The sequence below is a fragment of the Gallinula chloropus genome, assembly GCF_964237585.1.
Source record: "Gallinula chloropus genome assembly, chromosome: 25".
NCBI lineage: Eukaryota > Metazoa > Chordata > Aves > Gruiformes > Rallidae > Gallinula > Gallinula chloropus.
This window is the reverse complement of record NC_140110.1, coordinates 2,995,210-3,014,603: the sequence shown is the minus strand read 5'-3', so window position 1 is coordinate 3,014,603 and position 19,394 is coordinate 2,995,210. Positions and strand designations below refer to the sequence as shown.

At 49.7% G+C, this 19,394-nt stretch overlaps 1 protein-coding gene across 1 annotated transcript; it reads right to left on the bottom strand.

The window, feature by feature from the left end:
* Positions 1–771: 771 nt before the first annotated feature.
* On the bottom strand, positions 772–1,698 carry LOC311200965 (olfactory receptor 14I1-like; the record flags this gene model as incomplete). The annotated part of the gene is made up of 1 exon (XM_084275265.1): positions 772–1,698. The coding sequence occupies one exon, from the start codon at positions 1,696–1,698 to the stop codon at positions 772–774; it is 927 nt and encodes a 308-aa protein (XP_084131391.1).
* Between the last annotated feature and the right edge of the window lie 17,696 nt (positions 1,699–19,394).

The window sequence follows — 19,394 nt, the reverse complement described above, 5'->3', positions numbered from 1 at the left end:
TGAATCTGGAGAAGTGTTTGAGCACAAGTCCTATGATCATCAGCTGAGGGAACTGGGGCTTTTTAAGTCTTAAGAAAGGGAGGTTGAGGAGAGACCTTGTCTCTGTCTACAACCAACTGCAAGGAGGGTGTAGGGTGGTGGGGGTCAGTTTCTTATCTCAGATAGACATGGATAGAATAAGAGGAAACAGCTTCAAACTGCACCAGGAGAAATTTAGGTTAGATATCAGGAAAAATTTCTTTACTCAAAGCCTTGTCAAGTGTTGGAACAGGCTGCCCAGGGAAGTGGTGGACTCACCATCCCTGGAGACATTTAAAAAACATCTAGATATTGTGCTTGAGGACATGGTCTAGAGGTGGACTAGGCAGGGTTAGGCTGTGGTTGGGAGAGATTCTATGATTCTATGGTAAAGTTCCAGTAAATTCCTGTTCCATCATGGTGGGAAAGGTTTGCCAATTCTGAGAATTAGCCGACTGATTCAGGTGATGAAAATGTTCTTGTAAATTTTTTATAAATGCCAGGAGAAACATAATAAAACAAAAAATGTGCACGTTTCAAGGTAAACATGACGCAAAGGCAGCACAGCTCATCATTACACAGGACGTGATTCATACAAGACCGCTGGATACTGCATTAGGAATGGGATGAACAGGCACCATGTTATTACAACTTGGACAACATAGAAGGAAAAAACCCTACTAAATAGAGATCGGTCCTAATGTGAGTTCCATGGACAGCGACAGGAGAAACAGATGAGCAGTTTGTTGCTGCTTAGAAACATCCAGTCATCAGTTTCCAAATGGCATCCTTCAGCTCCTGGTTCCTCATGCTGTAGATGAGGGGGTTCACTACTGGTGGTACCACAGAGTAAAGAAATGACACTACCAGGTCCAGAAATAGGGAAGAGATGGAGGGGGGCTTCAGGTAGGCAAACAAAGCAGTGCTGACAAACAGAGAGACTACAGCCAGGTGAGGGAGGCAGGTGGAAAAGGCTTTGTGCTGTCCCTGCTGCGAGGGGATCCTCAGCACAGCCCTGAAGATCTGCACATAGGACACCACAATGAACACAAAACACCCAAAACCTAAACAGGCACCGACCACAAGGACTCCAATCTCCCTGAGGTAGGCATCTGGGCAGGAGAGCTTGAGGATCTCGGGGACTTCACAGAAGAACTGGTCAACAGCATTGCCATGGCAGAGGGGCAGTGAAAATGTATTGGCTGTGTGCAGCACAGAATTGAGAAACCCACTGTCCCAGGCAGCTGCTGCCATGTGGACACAAGCTCTGCTGCCCAGGAGGGTCCCGTAGTGCAGGGGGTGGCAGATGGCAACGTAGCGGTCATAGGCCATGACAGTGAGAAGACAGAGCTCTGTGGAGAGCAAAAAGGAAAAGAAAAGTTGTTGAGCCACACATCCTGTGTAGGAAATGGCCCTGGTGTTCCACAAGGAATTGGCCATGGATTTGGGAACAGTGGTGGAGATGTAGGCAAGGTCAATAACAGAGAGGTTGAGGAGGAAGAAGTACATGGGGGTGTGGAGGTGGTGGTCACAGGCTATGGTGATGATGATGAGGCCATTGCCCAGGAGAGCAGCCAGGTAGATATCCAGGAAGAGGCAGAAGTGCAGGAGCTGCAGCTCCCATGTGTCTGCAAAGGGCAGGAGGAGGAACTGGCTGATGGAGCTGCTGCTGTTGGACATCTGCTGCTGTCAAGTGTGGAGACCTGTCCAAGGAGGAAAGGGAACAGTGAGAAGTTAGGGAACTCTTCCTTGAGGAATACTTCTTCCAATTCACACTGATTCTCTGTATTCAGGAAGACGTTTTTCAGGTCCCTTTTGGGAGGTCTGCTTTGTGCTGGCTCCAGCGTGCCAATGCTGGGAGGAGGGTCAGCTGTGGGCTCTCAAGAACTCAGTCCTGCCTGGCAGCAGTCAGTAAATAGAAGGATGGTGTGATCTCAGACTAAATCCCCTGTGGATAGGAATGAGCTGAGGAGTGTTTCTTCTGTCAGGACTCCCTGACATTGCTGCTGCAGTGCCAGTGAAACCTTCCCCTGAGTGCAGAGAGGGGAGAGCTGCTCTGTCCATCAGCCCTGGTCTCAGCTGCCCTTTGCTGGACATACTCTTCTCACACCCTGGTGTTCCCCCAGACGAAACTGGACCCCACAGAGAGCAGAGGAATCCATTCTCACAGGGCAGAGCTCCAAAGCCCTCCTGTGTTCTCATCCTACCCAAGGAGGATCTCAGCTCCCTGCACCCAGCCAGGGACACACAGGGCTCGTTGCAGCTGCCCACACACAGGTGACGAGCGGCATTGCCACGGCCTCTGTGCTGAGATGTCTCCTGCATGTCCAGAGCCCCAGGTAAGGGTACAGCAGAGATGACAAGTACAGGAGGGTGAACAGTGAGAAATGCTCCAGCCAAGGCAACTCCCCTGGACAGGGACAGAGAACCAGACAGGCACTCATAGGTTTCTGCTCACTGGGGGTTGGTTTACCCAGCAGAAGACTCAGCCTGAAATCCTGGAACTAAGGGTGTAGAGTCTGTTTTGATTGGCAGAAACCCGGATGTCGATGTGAGAGAGTGTCAGAACTGTGGGGGATGACAGGGAAGTTCCAAATCCCCACTGTCATGTCATTTCTGAAGCAGCTCCTTCTCACTCCCTGCCAATGTCTCCAATGCCTGCAGCTGTCCCTGCAGCTGCTTCTCTCTGCCCATGTCACCTCCTGCTCTGTGCTCACAGACCTCATCCAACCTGCCCTGCGCTCAGCTCTGCAGACCCCTCCTGGCATCAGGGCACTTCTCCAGGGTAAATCTGTGTGTGCAGGGATCAGGAAATCCTCTGATGTGGGCATTCTTGAGGGGAGAAATTAGTTCTAATACACCACACTCAGCACAGCACAGAGGAGTGGAAAAGTCAAAGCAAAGATTCTGCCTGGCAAGAAAATGCTTCCTTGATGTTGTTCTTCAAATTCCCTTTGGAATTTCTCAAGGATCAGCTGCAGCTGGGAGCAAAGTTGACCCAGGCAGCACTGTCTTACTGCAGAAGGACCTTATGCTGCTCTTCCCTTGGTCACTCCTTCAACCCACAGCTGCTGTCTATATCCCTGTGGAAAGCCCACAAACCAGGCTAAGTGCAGCAGAGTCCCCGCCCAAGCACACGACCCTGGGGTGCAGGGACCCTGCTCACAAGGACAGCCCTGGGCACCCCTGGGTGCACACGCTGCTTCACACCTCTGCAGCCATGCCCAGGAGAAGACAGCTGTCCTGCTCTGTCCTTCTGATGGGGCAGAAGGGCATCCCTTCCAGGCAGCACCTTCTGGTCCTATAGAGAATCTATCTTCCTGACAAACCCCCCACAATGCCCCATGTCCCAGCTTTAGGAGATCCCTCCAGGAACAGAACCTGCATTGCCCTGCACCCACAGACATACCAGGCAGAGTGCTGTGGAGATTTCTCCTCCAGTGAGCTCTCAGCATCCATCAGCTCTCTCAGCCTCACAGGTCTCCCCTCAGAGCCTACAGGCAGTGTCCCCAGCCCTGTGTGCTTGGCAGAGGAGCTGCTCCTGGCCAGAGCTGTCTCTTGTCAGGGCTGCTGGGTTGCAGTGGCTCCCTTCATCCCAGGAGCCCAGCCCAGCTCCCAGCAGAGGAGCAGGCAAATACGTCACGTACTCCATTCCCCAGAGTGTCCTGTGAGGTGTCCCTGGGTCTCCAAGGAAACTACTTGGAAAGACACTAAGTCTTTACTGACTTTCTCTCCCTTGGCTGGGGAGAAACCCTTGTGTCCAGCAGAGTCCTTTCTCCTGATCAAACCAGAGCTGGGAAGGATAATCACCTTTCCTTGTTCTCGTGTAAGACACGATCCCCAGGTAGCAACTCCTTCCCCCTCTTGTAGTCACTCCAGACCCCTCATCCTTGCTTTGCAGCCCTGGGGCTGGAAGAAGAAGCAGCTGTGACTTATGGCTGTCACAAACCCACCTGTGCTGGGATTCCTCTTGTCACAGTTCTGGTGGCACAAATAGGCTCCTTCTCTCTGGGAGCTGCTGGTCCCAGCTCCCATGGGAATTACTGGGGTGGAGGCAAGTTGTCATTAACTCTTCTCCATGAGAGTGAGCCTCATCAGATGAAAACTGTGTGTCACTTCCATTTGCTGTACCCATAACTGAAGACCAGGAATGACTCCTTGGGAGCCCATGCCAGAGGCTTCTGCTCCTCAAGCACACCTGGGAGTTTGTGAGACAAATGAAGATTGTAGTTTTCCTTGTTATAAATCTCTCCTCACTCCTGTCTTTTACTTCGGAAAACACTTTTCCATACCCAGAGTCAGCAGATGTCCAACAGCAGCTCCATCAGCCAGTTCCTCCTCCTGCCCTTTGCAGACACATGGGAGATACAGCTCCTGCACTTCTGGCTCTTCCTGGGCATCTACCTGGCTGCTCTCCTGGGCAAGAGTTTAATGATCATTATTGTACCCTATGACCATTGACTCCACATGCCCATGTACTTCTTCCTCTCCATCCTCTTGTAGAAGGGAGTTGACCCAGGTGCTCACCAAAGATGCTCTATCGCTCCCCTTCCTCTGTTGCATAGGGGAGAGAAGATGTAACAAAAGGTCAGGATAAGGTCAGGGAGAGATCATGCAGAGGTCACTCTCCTGAATTTCTCCCAATAAACCAATATAATTCATTACCCAATCAAAGATTGCAGAGGAATGAGAAAGAAAAAAAAAATTAAAACACCCACCCACATCCCTCCCTTTTTTTCCCAGGGTCCCCTTTACTCTCTAATTCTCTCCTTCCTCTAACTGAGCAGCACAGGAGGATGGGGAATGGGCATTGGGGTCAGTTCATCACACATTGTCTCGGCCGCTCCTTCCCCCTCAAGGGAGGACTCCTCACAGTCTCCCCGTGCTCCAGCATTGGATGCCACCCACAGGACACAGTCCTCCATGAACCCCTCCAAGTTCTTCCTACATGGCTTCAGATCATCACCAACTGCTCCAGGGTGGGTCTCTTTAATGGGGTGCCGTCCTTCAGCAACAGACTGCTCCAGTCTGGGTCCTCCACAGCCCTGCCAGCAAACCTGCTCCAGCACAGGCTTCCTAGGAGGTCACAGCCTCCTTCAGGTGTCTGCACCTGCCTGGTCATGGCGATGTCTACAGGCTGCATGTAGAATCACTGTTCCACATCATCCAGCATGGGCTGAGGGGGGAACAGCCTCATGCACCTTGGGCTTCTGCATGGGCTGCAAGGGAATCTCTGCTGTGGGGCCGTGAGGACATTCTCGCCCTACATCAGTGATCTTTTTGTCTGCAAAGTTCCTTATAGATTCTGTCTCCTTTCTCTGACAGCAAAAAGCAGCAGATAATTTTTATTTCCTTATTAAATATATTGTCACAGCCAATATATTTTCACTGCCCCTCTGCTACGGCAATGCTGTTGACCAGTTCTGTGAAATCCCCTAGATCCTCAAGCTCTCTTGCTCAAGGGCCATGTTCAGGGAAATTGTGGTCAGAGCTTGTTTAGCTTTTGGGTATCTTGTGTTCATTGTGGTGTCCTATGTGCAGATCTTCAGGGCTGTGCTGAGGATCCCCTCGGTGTAGGGATGGCACAAAGCCTTTTCCACGTGCCTCCCTCACCTGGTAGTGGACTCCTTGTTTGTCAGAACTGACATGTATGCTCTCCAGAAGAGCCCCTCAATCTCCTCCCTATTTACAGATTCACTGATTCACAGAATTGGGGTTGGAAGGGACCTGGAGAGATCATCCAGTCCAACCCCCTGTCAAAGCAGCTCCCTAGGACAGATCGCACAGGTCGGTGTCCAGACAGGTCTTGAATATCTCCAGAGAAGGAGATTCCACAACCCCACTCGGCAGCCTGTCCCAGGGCTCTGTCACCCTTGCTGTGAAAATTTCTTCTGCATCGTGGTGTGGAACTTCCTGTGCTCCAACTTGAAGCCATTGCCCCTTGTCCTGTCTCCACAGACCACCTAACCTGGCAGAGGTATTTCTTTACATGGTGGTTCCATGAGCAGTAAACCCCCTCATCTACAGCATGAGGAACCAGGAGCTCAAGGAGGCTATGTGGAAACTGACAACTGGATGATTCTAAACAACCAACGTATCATCTTCTTCATTGTATTTCTGTCCCTTTTGATTCAATGAAATGTAATCATGCTGAATATATTGATGGAGATGTAGCTTAAGAGACAATTGACACAACTTTAATATAAGAATTTTCATGTTTTTACGAATAGATTTGTTTTGGATTTTAGTAGATGTGGTTTTGCCCCAGCTGAGAGCTGAGCACCACACAGTTGCTTGTTCTTTAAAAGGTGGTGGTGGGGAAGTTATGAGGGGGAGTGGGAGGGGAGGGAAGGGAAAAGGAAAAAACAACAAAAGCAAGGAAACAATACCCTGCAGGTTGGGTAAGGATAATTTACTAGAATAGCAGAAAGAGAGATATAACAATGATAACAGGACTTTGTAGCAAAATATATGAAACTGGTGATAAACAATGCAGTTTGTCACTGAACCCACAACTCAGGCCGTGCAGCCCAGAGCCGTCCTGGAACCCAACCATCCCCAAAAAACTACACGTCCTGGAGTTGCCTCCTCCTCCTTCCACCAGCCCCCTCTTTTGTGCTGAGCATGATGTAATTGGCATGGAATACCCCTTTTGGCCAGCTCGGGTCACCTGTCCTGGCTGTGTCCCCTTCCTTCTCATTGGTAGGGAAATAGGAACATCTGAAAAGTCCTTGATTGCTTGGCAACAACCAGAAACATCAGGGTGTTATCAGCACTGCTCTCCTCCCAACTCCCAAACATGGCATTCCACCCGCTATTAGAAAAGAAATTAACTCCATGCCAGCCGAAATCAGCACACTGACATAATTTCCCTGTCGAAGGGGCTGGTTGGGGAGGGGTGATCTTGGCATGGTACAGCACTCTGTTATTGTTGGGTTTGTAAGGTACTCTCTGTGCTATACCTGGGTGTGAGTGCAATTTGGACTCTTACTGTTCCCCTTCTATGGTGCTTTTGTCAGTAAACTGTCCTTATCCCAACCCACAGAGGCTCTGTCTGTTTCTCCTCCGGGAGTGAGTGAGCAGCATGTGGTGCTCAGCCATTGATTGGGGCTCAACCACCACTGTTTTGAAGCCATAAGCAGTGAGCTTCTCTAGGAGAAAGTTCTGGAAAACTGTGTCCAAGGCCTTGCTAAAGTCAGGTTGACAACATGCAGAGCCCTTCCCTTGTCCAGGAAGCAGGTCACCCTGTCATAGAGGGAGATCCAGTGGGTCAAACAGGACCTGCCCTTATGAAGCCAAGCTGACTGGGCCCGAACACTTGGGGGTTCTTCATGAACTGTATGATGCTGCTCAGGATGATCTGCTCCATCAGCTTCTCTGGGACTGAAGTCAATCTATGACGCCTGTAATTTCCCTGACCATCCTCCTGTTCCTTCTTATATAGGGGGCTACGTTGACTGATTTCCAGTCTTCTGGTACTTCTCCAGTCAGCCAGGACTGATGGAAAGTGGCTTGGTGAACCCCCCTTGCCAGCTCTTTCAGCACCCTTGGCTGCATCCCATTCAGCCCCACAGATATGTGCACATCTCTGTGGTAAACCAGTACCATCACCTCCTGGATTGAGGTGGGGTCATTCTGCTCCCAGTCCCTGTCTCCTAGCTCAGGGAATTGGAATCTCTCTGTACAACTGCTCCTATTACTAGAGAAAGTGGCAAAGATTTCATTAAGCACCTCAGCCTTGTCCTCATTTTTCAAAAATGTTTCCTCCTGAATCTGATAGAGGATGGAGGGTCTCCCTGCACTTTCTTTCATTTAAATGGAGGACAGATGAATTTCTAGCAGGGCTTTGGAACAACAATGAGGAGAAACTCTCATTCTGTTGTTCTTCCCTCAGCATTACACAGACCACACTGCCCAAGGAAGAGCCCCAAGTAATGCCTGAGGGCCAGGACCTGTCTTCCATTGGCTGGTGGTCAGGGCTTGGCCTTTATGCTTCATCAAACCAATCCAGGGCTTTCTCAGCATCTCAGCTGCTTGTACATTGCCTTTGCCTACCAGCAAACATGGCCTCCAATTACCTGTGCTAACGAGTCCCTGGGGAGGCTCAGCCAGCAATGGCTCTCAGCGGGACTCATTAATACTTCAGGGTACTTTGGCTTCTGCTTTTGACATGGAGTTTTTTGTGTAATTTCCTCTCAGTACCTGAGCTTCAAGGACTCAGCACCAAATGCACCCCAGGGCTCATTAGAAGTAAAAAGCAAGCCCTAACGAGCTTTGTCTCTTCATGTAATTATCTTCACGTCTTCAAGAGATGTACAGATCATTGAAGCTGTTTCAAAGGGAGCTCAGAGTAAAATTGATTTATTTTTAAGGTTGTATGTTATTATTTTCACTGTAGAGGAGAGGTGATAACCTCTGACTGAGATTGATCCAGGGTGCCTCCTAAGGAGGTCTGGACTGGTCTGAAAAAGTGTCCCTTGAGGCAGTGGGGACAACCTTGCTGCACATCTCCACAAGCCCACCATGACTCTCACCAGCCAACTGGGACTTGCATCCCTTGTCCTTACATCAGGTCTCTGCTGCACTCCACAGTGGGGCATTACAGCCCCTCTGTACCAGCTCCCCTGCTTTCCTTAGAGAACTGGCTGCACACAGGCAGCACACAGGCAGTTATTTTCCCAACAACACAACAAACCTGACAAGATTCACCATTAAATCAAACACTCCTCACCCTATGCCAAGTGCAATCTGCCACCAGTAAGGTTCACCTGCCACAAAGCTTAACCATGTGAGAAATGTTCTAGTGAGGAAGGAGACTGTGAAATCACCGCAACTCAAGAGCTGGCTAAAGACAGAATGAGTCAGACAACTGCCAGAAAGGCAAGGGTTTAACTCCCTGAAACTCAGAGCAGCAGCTGGATGGTTGAGAGGTGTCTGAATGGTCCAAGGGGAAGTAGAAGGGAAATCTAGGGAGCAACCAGAAGCACTGTTGTGTAGATCCACTGTTGGAACAATAATTTCATACATGAACAATTGACTTTGGACAGGTAGAAATATGTGACAGACAGGGGAGATTAAATGCACAGCTGTCCTGTTTCAGGCCAGGCAAGAGTTCACCTCCCCAAGCAGCCAGCAGTGGTGACTTGAGTTAGCACAGCTGAGCTGAATGTGTCCAGGCTGTTTTTCACACCACCTGACATCTCTCCCCCATAAAAGGGGCTGGTTGGGGAGCAGCACTCCTGGGTCCCTTAAGGGCAGTCTGAGTGTGGCTGTGGCGTTTGGTTGGTCCTTGCATTGTGCAGTACCTTGTGATCCTTTGGTCAATAAAGTACTCTCTGTTATCACTGGATGTGAATATAGTTTCAATGTGCTGGTATAATTTTTTCACCATGATTTTATCAGTAAACTGTCTTCCTCCAAACCCACAGAGGGTCTGTCTGTTTCTCCTCCAGGAGTGAGCATTATATCCTGATCCTTGTACATGAGGGAGCTGGGAGAAATGAGAAAATGTTTCAGCTGCCTTCCAGGGGAGCACATCATCACCTGGCTACTCCGATGCTGAGACAATGGGGCAGGCAGCCTGGAATTAGAAGGCAGGGAGGCCAAGCAGCTGGAATCCCTGTCCAGAAAATGAGTCATTTACAAGGCGAATGGAAAGAAGTCTCAAGCCCTCAGGGTCTGGTGGCCGCTCCTGTCAAGTGTTGGGGAAAGGTACCCATTCAGTGAAGATGTCATGTGTTGGCCAGGCAAGTGGATGACCACAGAGCAGATTATGCAGTGTTTGAGGGGATTAGCCCCTCATCATAGATGAATTACTATGATCCTGATGATCTGCAGCTACCCACCAATCCTGATGAAGTCCAATGTTCCTCACCCATGTGGTGTTAGTCTGTGTGGAGTGCACCAGCATCATATGCCAACTGACTGGCAGTAATAGATTGGGGAAAGGAAGAAGTACAGACAGTGGCTGAGGTGTCTGGCCAACTCCATCTATTTGAAGAAAGTCTTTGTTCCTCCCTTGTCTCAGCTGTGGATAAGTTGTCTTGAGAGGTCTGGCAACTCAAAGAGGATATGTCCTGCTCCCCACCTGGGCAGACAACGATTTCACCCATCTGAAGCAGGCCTTCCCCTGTTCCAGAAAAAATCCCACACTACGAGGCATCCTGTGGTTCTCTCTGCATGACCATGGCAAAGACATGAGGAGGTGATAATGGGAAACCCACCTGTTGCAGTTTTGTGAGGCTGTGCTGCTGAGACGGTTTCTTTAAGCAGCAGTTAGAGTTTTCTGCCAGTCTGAACTATAAACAACGAGCAATTCAAGGCCAAAGTCGTGGCCGAGAGATACTCGAGCGCCTCTGAGAATCACAGAGAGGAGAAAACAACCCGGAAGCAGCTGCATTTTGCCAGTAGAGGAGGGAGGGAGAAGATGTGAGGAGCTGTGCATATACCAAGGCCAGAACAGGGCGGGGGAGGAGGAGCCCCAGATGCCAGAGAGAAAGATGCCCCTGCAGCCCATGGAAAAACACATGGAAAAGGCCCAGACCCCACCTGCATCCCGTGGAGGGGCTCCTACACTGGATGGAGCAGGTGGAGACATAGAGAAGACGCTGTGACCCTACTTTGGAACAAGCCCCTGCCAGCACTTGCAGCCATGATGAGAATCAGAGACACAGAGATGAGTGAGAGAGAGATTTGCACCAGAACAGGTTTGCTTGGGGGAGGCTGGTGACCCCACAGAGGACTGGGACTGAAAGACATCGTGATTTATGACTGCACCCATAGCAGTGACCCACACCAGGGCAGCTGGTGAATAGATAAATCCCTGTGGGAAAGGATTCACGTTGGAGAATTTCATAGAATCATAGAATTGTAGGGGTTGGAAGGGACCTCGAGAGATCATCGGGTCCAACCCCTCTGCCAAAGCAGCTCCCTAGGACATATCACTCAGATAGGTGTCCAGGCGGGTCTTGAATCTTTCCAGTGAAGGAGACTCCACCACCTCCCTGGGCAGCCTGTCCCAGGGCTCTGTCACCCTCACTGGGAAAAAGTTTTTCCGCATGTTGGTGCGGAACTTCCTATGTTCCAACTTGCAGCCATCGCCCCTTGTCCTATCCCCACAGACCACTGAAAAGGGGCTGGCTGATTCCCCCTGCATCCCATGTCTAAGATAATTATAAACTTTAATTAGGTTCCTCCTTAATCTTCTCAAGGCTGAAGAGTCCCAGCTTACTCAGCATATCCTCGTAGGGGATATGTTCCAGGCCCCTAATCATCTTTGTAGCCCTTCTTTGGACTCTCTCCAGGAGGTCCCTGTCCTTTTTAAACCAAGGATCCCAGAACTGGACACAACACTCCAGGTGGGGCCTGACCAGGGCAGGGTAGAGGGGGAGGATCACCTCCTTTGACCTGCTGGCTACACTCCTCCGGATGCACCCCAGGATCCCATTGGCTCTCTTAGCCACCAGGGCACACTGCTGGCTCATGGCCAACCTGTCACCCACCAGGACCCCCAGGTCCTTCTCCACTGAGCTCTTCTCCAGCAGCTCATCCCCCAGCCTGTACTGATACAAATGGTTGTTCCTTCCCAGGTGCAAGACTTAACACTTGCTTTTATTGAATCTCATCTAGTTTCTCCCTGCCCAGCTCTCCAGCCTGTCCAGGTCTCTCTGGATGGCAGCGCAGTGTTCCTGCGTGTCAGCCACTCCTCCCAGCTTTGTATGATCGGGTACTTGCTGAGGGTGTGATTCAAATGATTCAGCTGATGAAAATGTGCTTGTAAATTTTTGCAAAGGCCAGGAGAAAAATAAATAAAGAAAATATTGTGCACTTTTCCAGGCAGACATGATGCAAAGAGAGAGCAAATTCAAAAGGGAGTGGATCCCACAGGGCCAGGAGATACTGGATTAGGAACGGGATGAATGTGGACCATGGTATTATAGTTGAGACAAACTAGAATGAAGAAAAAACCAAAAAAAAAACCCCAAACCAAAATACATACAATCAAACCTAAAACCCCTCCTTGGTTTGGGTCAGGGCTTTCCTAGCCAAGGGAATGGTCCCAAGAGTGCCTGACATAATTTTCTGGCTCTACTAGCATCCTCCTTTGAATACATTATTCATACAGCAACAGTTCAAAAATAAATCTGTGAAGGATGAATGAAGTTCCTCACCTGAAACCTCCCCAGGTAGCCCACATGCAGCCCTGGTAACCTTGGGGTGAAGGGCATTCCTAGCCAAGCGAATGGTCCCATAATAAAGACATCATTTTCCAGCTCTACCAGCGTCCAAATTCAAAAATGCTAAATGCCCAGCAATAGCTCCCAAACAAAAGTTTTGAGGCCTGAAATATCTTGGGAGCCTGAAACCTCCCTACGGAGTCCACTTGCAACCCCAGTAACTTTGGGGCTCAGAGCTTTCGTAGCTGAGGGAACAGTCCTAACAATGCCTGATGTCTTTTTCAGGCTATACCAGCATCCAACTCTGAAACTGCTAAACATCCAGTAACAGCTCCCAAAAAGTGGTGCAAGAGCACAAAAACATTCCTGGCCTGAAACCTCCCAAGGCCGCCTACAAGCAACACCATTAACATTGGGGCTCAGGGCTTTCACACTCAAGGGAACTGTCCTAACAGTGCCTGACATCATTTTTGGGCTCTCCCAGGGTCCAACTTCGAAAGTGGTAAACATCCAGCAATAGCTCCCAAACATCAGGGGTGAGGGCTTAAAGAGGCTGATGGCCTGAAACCTCTCGAGGTAACCCACTAGCAGCATGAGAAACCTTAAGGCTCAGAACATTCTAAGCCAAGGGAACAACCCTAATATTGCCTGACATCATTGCACAGCTCTACAGTCCTCCCAGGGTCCAACTTCGAAACTGCTAAACTTCACTAATATTTCCAAAACAAAAGGTGTGAGGAATGAAAGATTTTCCTGGCCTGAAACCTCCCCATGTAGAGGGGACTGCAGAGAAGAACTGGTCAACAGCATTGCCCTTGCAGAGGGGTAGGGAACATGTCTTGGTCGTGTGCAGCACAGCACTGAGAAACCCACTGCAGCTCCCCTGTGTCTGCAAAGGGCAGGAGGAGGAAGTGGGGAATGAAGCTGCCCTTGGACATTCTCTACCTCTTTGCTTGAAGCCCTCTGCAAGGAGAACAAGGCAGTGAGAACTTGGGGCAATCTTCACTGAGAAAAATGTTCTCATTGGACACCCAAGGACGGCCTCTCTCTGTTCTATTAGGCATTGGAAAGGTCCTTTTTGGGAGGTGCATTTCCCGCTGTCTGAGGGTGCCACTGTCTGTATGGGGCTCTGATGTGGGCTCTCCAGGTGTCAGTTTGTCCTGGAAGCAGAAAGTCTATCTTCTTTAATCTCTAGGATCTTTTCTGGATTGTGGTTTCCACTTCCCCCAGCTGCAGAGCAGAGCTTTGTAGATTTGTTTTTCCTGATTTTGTTCTTGTGAAACACCGAGAAATGCCCAAATGCTAACCTAGCTCCCTTCCTTTCATGCGGGAAAGTGTCCCCTCCCTGTCCCCACCTGGGGTTCCTGTCTCATGGTGAGACAAGGGAAAGTGATTCTGCTTCCCAGCTCTGGTTTGATCAGGAGAAACAACTCTGATGGACCGAAGGATTTCTCCCCAGCCAAGGGAGATAAAGCCAGAGATGAGATCACAGAATGATCCCCATGAGACCTGAGGCACCAGGAGGGAGTCTAGAAGAACTGGTCTTCTCCTTCTGAGATGGGCTGGGCTCCTGGGTTGAAGGGAGCTCATGGCAACCTGGCAGCACTGCAGAGAGACAGCTCTGGCCAGGAGCAGCTCCTCTGCCAAGCACACAGGGCTGGGGACACTGCCTGTAGGCACCGAGGGGAGACCTGTGAGGCTGAGAGAGCTGATGGATACTGAGAACTCACTGGAGGAGAAATCTCCACAGCACTCTCCCTGGTATGTCTGTGGGTGCAGGGCAATGCAGGTTCCATTCCTGGAGGGATCTCCTAAAGCTGGGACATGGGGCAGTGTGTGGGGTCTGTCAGGAGGACAGGTTCTCTGTAGGGCCATAAAGTGCTGCCTGGAAGGGATCCCTTCTGCCCCATCAGAAGGAGAGGGCAGGACAGCTGTCTTCTCCTGGGCATGGTTGCAGAGCTGTGATGAAGCATGTGCACCCAGGGTGCCCAGGGCTGAAATTTTGAGCAGGGTCCCTGCGCCCCGGGGGCTGTTTGCTGGGGCAGGGACTCTGCTGCTGCCAGGGTCAGCACTCAGCCTGGCTCATTGGCTTTCCACAGGAATGGAAACAGCAGCTGTGTGTTGAAGGAGTGACCCAGGTAAGGGCAGCGTACGATCCTTCTGCTTTAAAGATAGTGCTGCATGGCTCAGCTTTGCTCTCAGCTCCATCTGATCTGTGAGATATTGCAGAGGATCTTTGAAGAACAACATCAAGGAAGCATTTTCCTGCACAGCTGAGTCTTTGCTTTGACTTTTCCTCTCCTGTGGGCTTTCTCTCCTTAAGTATATGAATGAAAACTTGATTCTCATTAAGGCATTGCAGGATCTCCTGAGCCCTGCACTGGGGCAGTGCCCTGTTGCCAGGAGTGGTCTGCAGAGCAAAGATGAGCGCAGATCAGGTTGGATGAGGTCTGTGAGCACAGAGCACGAGGTGACATGGGCAGAGAGAAGCAGCTCCAGGGACAGCTCCAGCAGGAAGAGAACAAGCTGCTCCCAGAAATGCCCTGGCAGTGGGGATTTGGTACCACCCTAACATTACCCCGCAGTGCAAACACTTTCCTACAGCGACCCTAAGGTTTCTGCTGCCCAGCAGAGGCTCCGCACCTAGAGTTGCAGGGTTTCAGGCTGAATCTTCTCCTTTGCAGTCCAACCCGAAGTGAGGAGAAACCCCTGACTTTCAGCCTTGGCTGCAGCATTTCTCACTGTTTCCCCTCCTGTCGTTGCTGCCTTTGTCCTACCATTACCTTGGGCTCCGGGCACATGCATTGTTGGGGCTGGCACTGAGCTGACCCTTAGTTCAGGACCCCCATCTATAGCTGCAATACTCTGCTCTGCCCTCAGATGAAATTGGAGTGACAGGGCAGAAAAGCTCATTCCCCCAACTGACCTTTCTCCCAGCAATGTCTCAAGCCAGCACAAAGCAGACTTCCCAAAAGGGACCTGAAAAAAATCTTCCTGAATACAGAGACTCAAAGTCAATAGGAAGAGGTTCTCCACAAAAAGAGTTCCCTAACTTCTCACTGTGCATTTTCCTTCTTGGACAGGTCTGCACACTTGACAGCAGCAGATGTCCAACAGCAGCAGCTCCATCAGCCAGTTCCTCCTCCTGCCCTTTGCAGGCACACAGGAGCTGCAGCTCCTATACTTCTGCCTCTTCCTGGGCATCTATCTGGCTGCCCTCCTGGGCAATGGCCTCATCATCATCACCATAGCCTGTGACCACCACCTCCACACCCCCATGTACTTCTTCCTCCTCAACCTCTCTGTTAATGACCTTGGCTGCATCTCCACCACCGTTCCCAAATCCATGAACAATTCCCTGTGGGACACCAGGGCCATTTCCTACACAGGATGTGTGGCCCTACTCTTTTTCTTTGTATTTTTGATGTCAACAGAGTACTTTGTTCTCACTGTCATGGCCTATGACCGCTACGTTGCCATCTGTCACCCCCTGCACTACGGGACCCTCCTGGGCAGCAGAGCTTGTGTCCACATGGCAGCAGCTGCCTGGGCCAGTGGATTTCTCCATGCTGTGCTGCACACAGCCAGTACATTTTCAGTGCCCCTCTGCCATGGCAATGCTGTTGACCAGTTCTTCTGTGAAATCCCCCAGATCCTCAAGCTCTCCTGCTCTGATGCCTACCTCGGAGAAAATGGAGTTATTGTGGTCAGTGCCTGTTTGTATTTTGGTTGTTTTGTGTTCATTGTGGTGTCCTATGTGCAGATCTTCAGGGCTGTGCTGAGGATCCCCTCGCAGCAGGGGCAGCACAAAGCCTTTTCCACCTGCCTCCCTCACCTGGCCGTGGTCTCACTGTTTGTCATCACTGGTGCGTTTGCCTACCTGAAGCCCCCCTCCACCTCCTCCCTCTTTCTGGAACTGTTAGTCGCGTTTCTTTACTCGATGTTTCCACCAGCAGTGAACCCCCTCATCTACAGCATGAGGAACCAGGAGCTCAAGGATGCCATGTGGAAACTGATGACTGGATGTTTCTAAGTAGTAACAAACAGCTCATATTCGTCTGCTTACCTCTGGCTATGTAAACCACTTTACGACCAGTCTGGATTTAGTAGGCATTTTAGTTGTTGGGTTTTTTTCTTCCTAATTTGTCATAGCTACAATAACATGGTCCACGTTCTTCGGTTCCTGATGCAGTATTTTTCGACCCAGACTCTGCCCTCTTTGCATCATGTCTGCCTGCAAAGGGCCACAATTATTCCTTCTGTTTTAATTTTTTTTTTTTTTTTTTTTTTACATTTTAAAAATTTTACAAGCACGTTTTCATCACTAGACTCATTTGACTGTCTGAAATGGCAATGCTTTTCCATCATGACAGAACAGGAAATTCGAGATTGATACCAATGGCAGCAGAAGAAATACTCACCTTCCCCTGTACCTGCGTTACTGCTAGTCTGTCTCTTTCATCTACCCAATCATTCAGGTACTTTCACGTCTCTTGATGATACGGCCATGCCTAAGGACATCATTTCAGCAGACTCGTTGGATGTATGCACTTCACTTTGACCACAGGTTTCAACCTCCACTTGCTCTTTTGTCTTTCAGATGCTGCTCAGCTCTCTGGTATCTGCTTTGAGCTTCAGAGAGTTGGAAAATGTCCCATCCCTCAGAAGTCTAGTGAAGTGTTCTGTCAGAAGGTCAGTGTGTTGATAAGTGACCTTTCTATGTACCTGAATAAAACTGTTTTGTGAGAGAATCTCCTCTGAAAGCTGACCCCTACTGCGTCATGTTTAACTGCTGTTTGTTGTCAGAGAAATCTGTCTGTGCCTGTGAGCACAGATGATGCCAGGAAAAGTGTTGGGAGTCCCAGGAGGCCAGGGGAAGAACTGCTGGGGTTGGGAAAGAGCAAGGTTCTCCAGACAGGGTTGGATCTCCAGAGACTGCTTTTCCTGCCTGTCCAGATCTCCTTAAGATACCGATGTCCATCCCAAAATACTGCTGTCATTTTTCTGTCAACTGATCCATGACAGAAAATACCCCTGACTGAAAAAAGGTCCTCCATGGGAAATTACTTTGAAATTTTCATCACTAAGGACTTAACTAAATCCAAGTAGTTGTAGAAGTCCTGAGTTCTTCAATGAAAATGAGTTGTAAGGGCTTTCTGGTTGTTAATGAGCCCCATGGTGTCTTTTCTTCTGAGTCCAGATACCTCAGATACAAAGTGGAGAATGATGAAATCTCTCTCAAAGTTAAGTCAAGAGTAATGCCCAAAGTACCTTGAAACATTTACAGGCCCCACCAGGAGCCATTCCTGACAAAGCCTCCCCATGGGCTCCTTAGAGCAGACAACTGGAGGCCATGAGGACAAACACAGGCAAAGCTCAGGCAGCTCTGATGCTGAGGACACCCTGGCTTGGTCTGAGGAAGCAGAAATGCCAAGCTCCTGGGCAGCACCTCTGACTGCTATGGCATCCCCTGCAATGCACAAATTCTTCTCCTTGCAGCAGGTTCTCCACCCCTCATGTCTGAGCTGTCTTGGTGTGTGGGTGTTGTGCTGGAAACTTTTGTCATGGTTTCACCCCAGCCAAGAGCTGAGCGCCACGCAGACGTTCTCTCTTAAGAGGTTGTGTGTATGGGGGGGGATTGGGAATGGGAGGGAAAAGGAAACCAAAAAACTCTAAATGTCATGGGCTGTGATAAGGACAGTTTACTGGGACAGCAGAGAGAGAAACAACAACAACAACAGGACTTTTTAGCAAAATACACATAACTGGTGATGCACAAAGCAGGTTCTCACTGAACCCCACAGCTCTGGCTACACAGCTCACAGCCGTCCCGAAAACGCTTGTGTCCTGGAGCTGAGTTCTCCTGCCCCCACCACACTCCTTTTATGGTGCAGTCTGAATGGAATACGCTTTGTGGGCAGTTTGGGTCACCTGTCCTGGCTGTGTCCCCTCCCAGCTCCCTGGGTGCCCCCCGCCTTCCTGTTAGTAGTGGAGTATGAACACCAGAAAAGTCTTTAATTGCTTGGACACAACTAAAGCCTCCCTGTTATCAGCACTGCTCTCATCTTAACAACCAAAGGTGGCACCACACTGGCTGCTAGATAGAAAATCAACTGTATTCCTCCTGAAATCAGCCCACCTTTGTAGATAGCAAGTGCAGCACAATGGTGGGATCACTCCTGCAGTCATACAGTATGGATAATCCCCCTGGTTAGTTATGGTCAGCTGGGCCTCTTCTGTCCCCTTCCAGGCACTTGTGCACTCCCAGTTGACTCATTTCTGGAGCAGAATTTGAATAAAACCCTTGATGTTGTGCAAGACCTGCTCAGCAAGGAACAAACAGGTTTATTTATATTTTTTTGCTTACAAATCCAAACCACAGAACTATAGGGGCCACTTAGGTGAGTATTAATTCCAGGAAAGAGAAAATACGGTCAGGAGGAGGAGATCTCTTCTGCTTGGAAATCATCTTGATGTTCCTTTTCCTCATATCCCAGAGTTTCTCAAGGTCTGTTTGAAGGGAAACTCCATTTTACTAATGTTTCGCATGTGCTTGCAGATGGCTCTGCATCTTACAGTGCTGCTAACAAAATGAGAGTAATAGGTGCTAAAGAACCTGGGACTCTATTGCTGGACATCTAGCATGTTCGAGAGTGGAGGATGGTAGAGTCTGAAAATGACATTCTTAGGAGTGTTCCAGTGGCTAGGAATGCCCTGAGCCCCAAGGTTAATGGAGCTGTTAGTGGTCTATCTGGGAGAACCCTTCTTCCCACTTCACACCTTTTGCCATGGAGCTGGTGCTGGACATTGAGCAGTTTTGAAGGTGGACACTGATAAAGCTGGAAAATTATGTTGGGCAGAGTTGCATCCACTCCCATGGCTACAAAAGCCCTGACCCCCATGTTCCTGGGACTGCTAGTGGGATACCTGGGGATATGTAAAGCCATGAACACCTTCACCCCTCGCACCATTTGTTTGGGATGTATTGCTCTGCATTTAGGAGGATCAAAGGTGGATGCTGATATAGCCTGAAATGACGTCAGGCAATGTTAGAACCCTTCTTTTGCCTCTGAACACTCTGAGCCCTAAGGTACTGGGGCTACTTGGGCAGGTTTCAGGCCGGGAGAATCTTTCATCCCTCACACATTTCTAAGGGATCTCTTGCTGTTTGTTTAGCAATTTGAAGCTGTATGGTGGTAG